At 37.3% G+C, this 9,914-nt stretch overlaps 1 protein-coding gene across 1 annotated transcript; it reads left to right on the forward strand.

Annotated features, from left to right (window-relative positions):
* Positions 1-1,877: 1,877 nt before the first annotated feature.
* On the forward strand, positions 1,878-9,863 carry LOC119500186 (Golgi reassembly-stacking protein 2-like). Its single transcript, XM_037789789.1, has 10 exons — positions 1,878-2,109; positions 4,782-4,862; positions 4,974-5,177; positions 5,383-5,469; positions 5,550-5,680; positions 6,394-6,526; positions 6,609-6,741; positions 6,907-6,990; positions 7,124-7,240; positions 8,143-9,863. The coding sequence occupies exons 1-10, from the start codon at positions 2,047-2,049 to the stop codon at positions 8,367-8,369; spliced, it is 1,260 nt and encodes a 419-aa protein (XP_037645717.1). The 5' UTR covers positions 1,878-2,046; the 3' UTR covers positions 8,370-9,863.
* The last annotated feature ends 51 nt before the right edge of the window (positions 9,864-9,914 follow it).

A 9,914-nucleotide genomic window follows, 5' to 3' on the forward strand; every position in this document is an offset into this window, starting at 1 on the left:
CCTTGAGCCCATGTTCTTTATAGCACTGATGATATCTGTTATTATCACTGTGTGATCAAAGAGACAATTTTATTCTCTCACATCGTCTCCCAGCTCTCATTTCTGCTCTGACATGATTATTCGATCAAATCAAAAGCAGCTGGGATCTGAATAAAAAACAACTTTGAGGTTTTTTACTGATATCGCTCGGCTGTGTTAATGGTTATAGATGGTGACAGGAAGTTACTGGATAAGAGGCTCATTACTCATCTTCCAGAAAATCGGAGGTAGGGTGTCTTTATTACATCTCTGATCAACACGCCTCATTCAAGCAGCTAAACTACAACGTAGTCCTATTGGCTGTGCTCAAGTTTCTCATTTTACAGCTAAAGAGTACACTACATGATGTTTCTGAAAAAATCTGAGGCGAGATATAGGCATATTTGATCAGCGCTGCCTAGTTTGACCGTTTGATCGGAGTTCGCGAGTGATTGACAGCTGCTCAGAGACGGCAAGGCTCCAGCTCGGCTCTGATTAGTTGTTTTCCTCCGGTCTGTGAAATCCTGCAGATGCCATTAGGAGCACCGGAGGACACAGAAACACAATTTTTTTTTTACAGATTACCTGTCTCATGCACTACTGTCATATTTAATCATATTTGCTCCATTTCTACCCACTGCAGCTTTAAAGGTCCCATATTATAAAACAGTGAGATTTTCATGTTTTTTTTATTATAAAGCAGTCTTAAGTCCTATTTAAATACCGTGAAAGTATCGAAACACTGAATCTAAAGCGCATATTCAGAAACTCTGCATTTGAAACAAGCTGTCAGGATTTCTGCCCATTCGTGATGTCACAAATATACAATATTTAGACATATTTGACACAATTTTAAACGTACACATTCTAAATGTGTCCCAGTTCATTCCTGGTTGCAGTGTATGTGAATGACATCAGCTGACAGGTAGTACACATGGACCCAAGCTGTTGCCTAGCAATGCAATTCTGTTGCAATTCCGTCAAAATGCGCTAAAACGGAGCGTTTTAGACAGAGGGTAAATACAGGCATATTCAGACTGACAGTATGAGGAAAATAAAGTTTTTTTGAACATTACAGCATGTAAATATGTTCTAGTAGAAACACAAAATAAAGGTATGAACCTGAAAATGAGCATGATATGGGACCTTTAACTACCTGCCATCAGGTCTTCTGTGACTCAGTTTGAGGTAAATTGATTAAACACTTATTTATTTAGGGGATATGTACCATGTGGGCACAATATATATATAGTATATATATAATAATAATAATAATAATAATAATAATAATAATAATAATAATAAACTTTATTTATATAGCACTTTTCTAAACAAGGTTACAAAGTGTTTTTCAGAGAAAAAAAATAAATAAATAAAAACCCAATAAATCAGCAAAGAATAAAATACAATCAACAGAGGGATCGTAAAAACAAGAAACATCTGGGGGTAAAACACAATTTTAGAAAGCAGAATAAAATGGCCAGAGAGGGATGATAAAAGCCAGCATCATTATTAATCACTCAAAAACGCTTTTTTAGAAGGGACTTAAAAGATGATAATGAAGTAGCAAGTCTGATTTCAATATATATATATATATATATATATATATATATATATATATTATTTATATATATATATATATAAATTTATATAAATGTATATAATATAAATATACCCTAAAATAAATCAGATCCAACTGTAGATTTTGCAGAGTGTAGAGTTAAATATAGCTCTGTCCTCTCCACCTCTGGGCTAATGTATGCACACCTGGATGAGTAGACATGTGGTGCTGTCATCATCATCATCATCATCATCATCACACAGCAGCAGCAGCAGCAGCTAACCACACACACAGAGAGAGAGAGAGAGAGAGAGAGAGCTGCTGCACCACAGCGGAAGTGCTGGGAAACCAGGAAACCGCAGGAAACACGACACTAGCTATTAGTGTTATTATTACACTGAAACACACAGCTGCTAACTACCACAGCTAACCCAGCACCCTGATACTCACACACATCTGGGGGATCAATGGGGGGGTCTCCAAGCGTCCAGATCCCTGGAGGAGGAAGTGAAGGCTACCACGTCCTCAGAGTAAGAGCAGCTTTCTCCTGTTAGCTCCAGAGGCTCTGATAGCTCATGTTGTAGCTTCACTACATAGTGATGTTAAACACAGCAGATACCAGATAGCAGCTAGATTACTGTCAGCATGTGTGGATGAGTGTTTGCAGGGTTTAGTTAGGTGTGTTATCATGGAGCTGATCGCTTGATATTCATGTTTTTGATGTTGCTCATGATGACGTATGAGCTGATGTGTCAGGTTTGTTTTTTAAAGGGCATTAACTCATGTGACCTGTCATGGTTATGATAGGTATTCAAACATGCACAGTCATGATTTCCTCTCTTTAACCAGCATTAAACCCAGAATAACCGGTGTGGCTACTATACTTAGTGAAGATGATGGGTGTGTAACCTTCATTTAGAAAACCTTATTCTTTCTATTACACACACAGAAGGGAAAGCAACTCTGATCCTGATGAAGCTGAAACAATACAGTTGTTCTTTATACTACACTAGTTGCTAGTTTTGGACCTTAACAATTCAAAACCTCAATATGTTTTATTTACTATCAGACTAAGCCTTCAAATATTCACATTTGAGAACCTGGAAATGAGCATGATATGGGACCTTTAACTACCTGCCATCAGGTCTTCTGTGACTCAGTTTGAGGTAAATTGATTAAACACTGTTGCCTAGCAACGCAATTCTGTTGCAATTCCGTCAAAATGCGCTAAAACGGAGCGTTTCAGACAGAGGGTAAATACAGGCATATTCAGACTGACAGTATGAGGAAAATAAAGGTTTTATTGAACATTACAGCATGTAAATATGTTCTAGTAGAAACACAAAATACAAGTATGAACCTGAAAATGAGCATGATATGGGACCTTTAACTACCTGCCATCAGGTCTTCTGTGACTCAGTTTGAGGTAAATTGATTAAACACTTATTTATTTAGGGGATATGCACCATGTGAGCACAATATATATAATAATAATAATAATAATAATAATAATAATAATAATAATAATAATAAACTTTAATTATAAGGCACTTTTCTAAACAAGGTTACAAAGTGTTTTTCAGAGAAAAAAAATAAAATAAATAAAAACCCAATAAATCAGCAAAGAATAAAATACAATCAACAGAACCTGCTAAATATCGAGAGGGCAGAGATGAGTACCGGCAGCTTGGGAGAAGTGCCGGTACGCAAGAAAAAATCACGGTACGGAAAGGGACTCTTTATTACATTTGTCCAGGATTGACAGATATCTGATACTTATGATACAATGCAATTTTTTAATTTTAATCTCTTCAAATGGGAAAAAAAAGATACATAATACCTAAATGTATAGGCCCAAAATCATCTCGTGACACCTTGAAGGGTCCTGACCCCAGGTTGGGAACCACTGCCAACCACTTGATTTTTGAGTGACTGAGAATAGGGGACGAATAGGGTCAATGTCCTGAATTTTGCATTCCTCTTTGATTTTTGAAATCAGACATTTATTAACACTAAGGGAGCATATTTCTCTCATCACTGTCATTTTCTAGTATTTTGTCAGTTTTAAGATTTTAAAAGCAGTAATATTATACAGTTCCACCTTAAGCCTCATCTTTCTTTTCTTCTTTAAACCGTACCATTATTTATTTTTCCTCAAGATCTTGACATTTTCATCTATCTACGTTTGTCAAATATTTAATTTTATCTAAATTAGATTTTACTTTTAACCATATGTAGGCTATATTTGAATCCTTTGTGCAGCCATTCCAAACCATGGATTATACACTCAGTGGCCAATTTATTAGGTACACCTTTCTAACACTGGGTTGACATTAGACCCCCTTTTCCGCCTGAATTTTTTTGTGACCTGAATTCAACAAGGTGCTAGAAACACTCCTCAGAGACTCTGGACCATGTTGACATCATAACACCACACAGTTGCTGCAGATTTGTCGGCTGCACATTCACGCTCTAAATGTCCCGTTCCACCAAATCCCAAAGGGTGCTCTATTGGACTGAGATGCGTAAAACTCTGTGCAGATTCACGACTTCAGCCGTGTGTACGCACAAAGACCAGTGATTAATTTATAGAGCTCATATTGAAACAGACTCTACAAAGTGCTTCACAATTCTATTCATTAATAAAATATAATCTGCAATAAGGAACAATGTTATGTTACTTGCTTACCTGCCTGATTTGTTTTTCTGATGATATTTCATTGTCCTGAACTGATTCCTTCTGACCACCCTCTGTATTATTCATCCTCTAGCTACATCTCAGAATTAGGACTGCAACTAACAATTATTTTCATTGTTGATTTAATCTGTTGATTAATTTTTTGATTAATCGATTAGTTGTTTGGTCTATAAAATGTCAGAAAATGGTAAAAAATGTTGATTAGTGTCCAAGATGACGTCCTCAAATGTCTTGTTTTTTCCACAACTCAAAGACATTCAGTTTACTGTCGTAGACGAATAAAGAAACCAGATAATATTCACATTTAAGAAGCTGGAATCAGAGAATTAAGACCTTTTTTTTCTTAAAAAATTACTCAAACTGATAAATCGATTATCAAAATAGTTGGCGATTAATTTAATAGTTGACAACTAATCGATTCATCTCTGCAGCTCTACTCAGAATGACCATTTTCAATGTTTGCAAGGCTTTATTGTCCTATCTTGATGATGCTGTATTTTACAGGTGCAAGACAATTCCCCCGGTCGCCGTGCAGGACTGGAGCCATTCTTTGATTTCATCATTTCCGTTTGTGACACTAGACTTGTAAGTTTACTATCATTTTAATAATAAAACTTGCTGCACCTATCCACCACCTGCTGGAGCTGCTTTAACAAGTGTCATGACTGATGATTAGCATGTTTTGATCTCTGACAGAACAAGGACAACGACACCCTGAAGGAGTTGCTGAAGATGAACGTGGAGAAGCCCGTCAAGATGCTGTTATACAGTAGCAAGACGCTGGCAGTGAGAGAGACAACCGTAACACCCAGCAACATGTGGGGCGGCCAAGGACTTCTGGGAGTCAGTATTCGCTTCTGCAGCTTTGAAGGAGTCAATGAAAATGTTTGGCATGTTTTGGTGAGTGTGTCTGTTTGACGAGGAAATATCCTGAAGGTTGCTTATTTGGCAAAACATATTTCACATGTTTTATACATACAACCTGCAACTGCAGATTTTTGTTGAAAGTAATAGCACAGTGTAAAATTACATTCAAAGATAAACTTGAATGAGAGGTAGGTATTGCTATCAACTATTATGTTTATACGTGTTGTTTTGAGTCCAGGAAGTGGCACCAAAGTCTCCTGCAGCCCTGGCCGGTTTGAGGGCCCACGCCGACTACATTATAGGAGCTGACAGCTTCATGAACGAGGTACTTTCTTTGCAGATCAGTAGTGACGACCTAATGTCGGCATCAGGTTGACCTGCAGCGTATATCTTCTCTTTCAACAGAGTGAAGATCTGTTCTCCGTGGTTGAAACAACTGAGGGGAGGGAGTTGAAGCTGTATGTTTACAACACAGATGCTGACAACTGCCGCGAGGTGGTTATCATTCCAAACTGTGACTGGGGTGGAGAGGGCAGGTATGAAAGTCTTAATTTTACTTTTGTTGCCAGTTGAAAGCCATGAATTTTGGTATGATATTGTTTTCTTTCCATGTGGCTAAGGCATGTACAGTACAATGAAATAATGTTCCAGGTACAAATCTGGCCCCTTTTGCTTCATGAATAACACAAACCTCCTAAACGTCAACTTGAAATGGCAAAAAAAATTGCATAATTTTAACAATAAATGCTTCTCGTCAAGACAAGTTAATTTTATTTGTATAGCCCAAAATCACAGATTTGCCTCAGGGTGCTTCTTGATTTCACCTGATAAAATTGTCAGGTTTTAAATATTTGTAATGTAATTATGATTCTTATAACACTTTTATATAAAGTTAACATGTATTTACATTCATTTTTCAATTAGCATTTGGTAAAAATAATATTTAATCCCATTTGACTTTTGAAAACAAACAAACAAAAACAACAGTTTTGTTTTATTTTACTGCATTTTATATTTATACACACTTGTATTTTTTTTTCCAGTTATGTTTCCAGAAATTTCATTTTAAATTGTAGCATGATATCACAGCTATTATACCAGATGATTTCCCAGAGTTGATATGTTTTTTTTTTAAAGTCACCTCTTGCCATTTGGATCCCCCAGACTGGAAGTTTGTCATTTAACATCATCTTTAAGGCTACTATGAAATGTTTGGACATTTCCCCTCACAGTATTTCGGTCTCTTCAGTCTAGGATGTGGGATTGGCTATGGATACCTGCACAGGATACCTACACTGCCAATTGAAGAGGACAAGAAAATCAGTTTCCCTGCACAGACTCCCAGTGAACCAGTTACTTCACCTAAAGATGACTTTAAAGAGGTAACTCGGCATCTTAAACAAAGAAACAATTGCTTCCAGATCTTGTAAAAATTTACTGAGGTGACATATTTTTGGTTACCAGGTCCATCTCTCTGCTGTCACTCCAAACCCTCCAGTTGCTGTGTCTTCTTCTGCTTTGGCTGGAATAGAGCAGTCTCTTGCCGGCTTGTCAGTCAGCTCTAACCTGACCACTGTTGTTAACAAACTACAGACAGGTACACTATCATCTCTGACTGTTAGAAATATCCCGATTGAATTACTGTGAGGTTGACCAAGCTATTGCATGAAAATTAAAATGTATGTGGAGAATTCATCAAGGTGTTGTTTGAATAACCAAAAAGAACAGTGTAAACAAACAGACAGTAACGTTTTGGTTTCAGGAGCCCCTCCCGTCCCACTGCCCAGCCACGTCCCCTCCTCACAAAGCACTCCCCTTTCTGTCAATCCTGCTGCTATACTACCAGGTTAGTAGGAATTATTTTGGGAGGTTATAGCTCCCCAGGTGTGGTGCCAAAGCCAGCTACTCTGAAGCCAAACTTGCATGACATTACCCTGCTATCCTAGCATTGTTTAAAATATATAATATCTGTTGAACAGGTTTAATGCCCTTACCTGGAGGTCTCCCACCCTTTCCTCGTTTACCTAATCTAAATATCACCTTGCCAGACGTGGGCCACGTATTGCAACCTGGAGTTGGTGGATTACAACATACAGGTATTGTTTTGTCCTCTGTGCTTGGGTTAGTTGTAAATAACCTTAAAGGTAAAGTCTGGCGTTGTTCTATATTTTTCTTATTGTCCACATATCCCATGAAAAGACAAAAACTTAGGATGATTTGACTATACTAACAAGTACTGAATGTCCAGCAAAAGCATGGTATAACTAATTCCTTCTATTGTTATCCAAAAAAAAGTCATAGTTTAGTATGTTGAAAAAAAGTCAGTCTTGTATGTCGAAAAAATTAAAAAAGTCATAGTATAGTGTGTCAAAGTTTTTTAAAAATTCATAGTATGTCTAAACAATAAAAAGTCATATTCATAATTCTTTTTGAAAAGTCATAGTATAGTGTGTTGAAAAGTTTTTTAAAAAGTCATAGTATACTATGTCTAAAACATTTTTTTAGAAGTCATAGTATAGTATGTCGATAAAATAATAAAGTCATAGTGTAGTATGTCGATAAAATAAGTCAGTTTATGGAGAAAAAAAAAAAGTCAGTGTAGTATGTCGAATTTTTTTTAGAAAGGCATAGTATATATAGTGTGTCGAAAATATAAAAAAGTCATAGTATAATATGTCGAGATTTTTAAAATAAAATCATAGTATGTCGAAAAAAAAAAAAAATCATAGTACAGTATGTCAAAAAAATAAAAAAAAGTCATAGTATAGTATGTCGTAAAAAACTCATAAAATAGTATGTCGAAAAAAAACTCAGTATATCAAAAACTTGACTATACTAGTTATAGGTAGTTAGCCACCACATCTAAACAGAGACAAGAACAATTAAAAATGCAAGAAAAAAACATCAGTGAAATGTTGCAAATTTTTATTTTACTGCAAGTAATGACTTTAAGGACATCTATACGGTCGTAGGTAACAGTTTCTGTTGTGCTCCACAGGTCTTCCACCTCTCACCCTGCCAGGTGTGGTCCCCGGTGTAACTCTGCCTCCACCTGACTTTGTTCTTCCCCCAATCACTGCCAATGCATCGCCTGCTGTTACACTGGATACCACATATCCCTCCTCCACTATCCAAACGAACAGTTCACTTACCAGAACCTCCATCCCATCACCAGTGGCCACTTCTGAAACATTAAATATCAGAATGACTACAGACTCATCTTAGCAGAGAGCCCTGTTAAAGGTTGTCAGCTTGCTCTTAAGTCTTAACACAATATAGAAGGTCTATAAACTGCACCACTCCGTTGACAAACTGTTCCTACTCACTGCTGCGATTGTTATACGAGCTCCAGTATCTCAAGTATGCTGGTCTTCTTACATGAAGTGTGTATCCAGCAGCAGTCCTGCATTTTAAGAGCAGTTTGTTGATAGGAGTAGAAGAAAAATTATAAAATTACATTAATCAAACCTCTCAACGGAGTTCCAAGTATTCACTCCGTCACTCAATAGTAATACGTGTGCTAACACAAACTATGTGGGCTTTTTGAGCTTGGCTCAAAAACAAAGTGTAAAATATATGTGGGAAACAGGTTACTTTAAAGTGTGCAAGTCAGTATCGTTGCATCAAACTACCACGGAGCCCTTGAAAGGTCACAATGGGATTTTTTTTTTTTTCCTGTACTACTACTTTTGAGGTCCCTCGTAATATTTTTTGCAGTTAGTTTGTTGGGCCAGTCCAGTTCTAACACAGGGTGACATAATTGCTCATTACTCCTCTCAAAAGGCCGAACTCCAACAGCTGCTCTGCTTGGCTGTGGTGGTTGAAGCTGTGGTTGTGGATATGATTATTGCTCGGACTACGGTTGCAGTTGAATCTATGATGATATGACTGTGGCAGCTGCACAGTGACCACTCTTTACTGCTCTTGTTAACGATGCTTTCTCAGCTAAGGCTAAGCCACAGAGGACTTGAACCGGCATTGCTTATATCAGATATGACATGCCTGTTACCTAATACACCACAGGAGTTCAGGATTACAGTAGCTTCAATACAACGCTCAGCCACAACCAGGTCAATACACTGCAAACATACAACCCCTGCATGTAGGTAGTGTTACCCATATTATAGATCAATTTGTCACAGCCATAGGTAGATCCACAATCACAGCAATGGCCAAAGATATGTCATCCCACAGCTACAGTCACAGCTACAGTACAGTTTGTCTCAATCAGCCTTGGTAGCAGTCTGTGAAGGAGCTACGTCAACTAGCTCTGCTTGTTGTCTATCCATCTGCAACGATAGACTTGTGCCTGAGCCACACACAGCTGAGGGTGAACCTGCACAAGGTGGTCACGAGCGGTCCACTATATACCACATTCATAATACAGCTCAGCCTCTCGATGGATCAGAGGGAATGCAAAAACATATTGCAAGGTAACAAAAAAAAGGAGTGGAGAGAAAAAAAAAAAAAAAAAAAAAAAAAAAAAAAAAAAAAATCACACCATGACCTTTCAGTGGCTCTATAAACTACCGAATGTCTTCAGGGGAAGGCGCATCAGTGACTTATGCTACTGGGGATTTTCCTTTAGAAAAGCAGGTTTGCTTGCTGCAGCACTATAGCCATTAAATATATTAAATGGTTTCAATTTTGTACAAAAAAAATAATTTGTAAAGTGAGATATCGTTACCTTGATTAAACTAATGTATTTTATTAATCTCAGCCTCTGGTCCCTGCTTTCTTGTGTTCGTCTCTTAAAATGGTTCATGTTGA

Source organism: Sebastes umbrosus, chromosome 13 (genome assembly GCF_015220745.1).
Source record: "Sebastes umbrosus isolate fSebUmb1 chromosome 13, fSebUmb1.pri, whole genome shotgun sequence".
NCBI lineage: Eukaryota > Metazoa > Chordata > Actinopteri > Perciformes > Sebastidae > Sebastes > Sebastes umbrosus.

Bases quoted from the DNA above. Each gene is read 5' to 3' on its own strand.
- LOC119500186 (XM_037789789.1), top strand. From the start codon at position 2,047: ATGGGGGGGTCTCCAAGCGTCCAGATCCCTGGAGGAGGAAGTGAAGGC. The intron at 2,110-4,781 runs GTAAGAGCAGCT...TGTATTTTACAG, and splicing joins AAGGCTACCACGTCCTCAGA to GTGCAAGACAATTCCCCCGG. The intron at 5,681-6,393 runs GTATGAAAGTCT...CGGTCTCTTCAG, and splicing joins GACTGGGGTGGAGAGGGCAG to TCTAGGATGTGGGATTGGCT.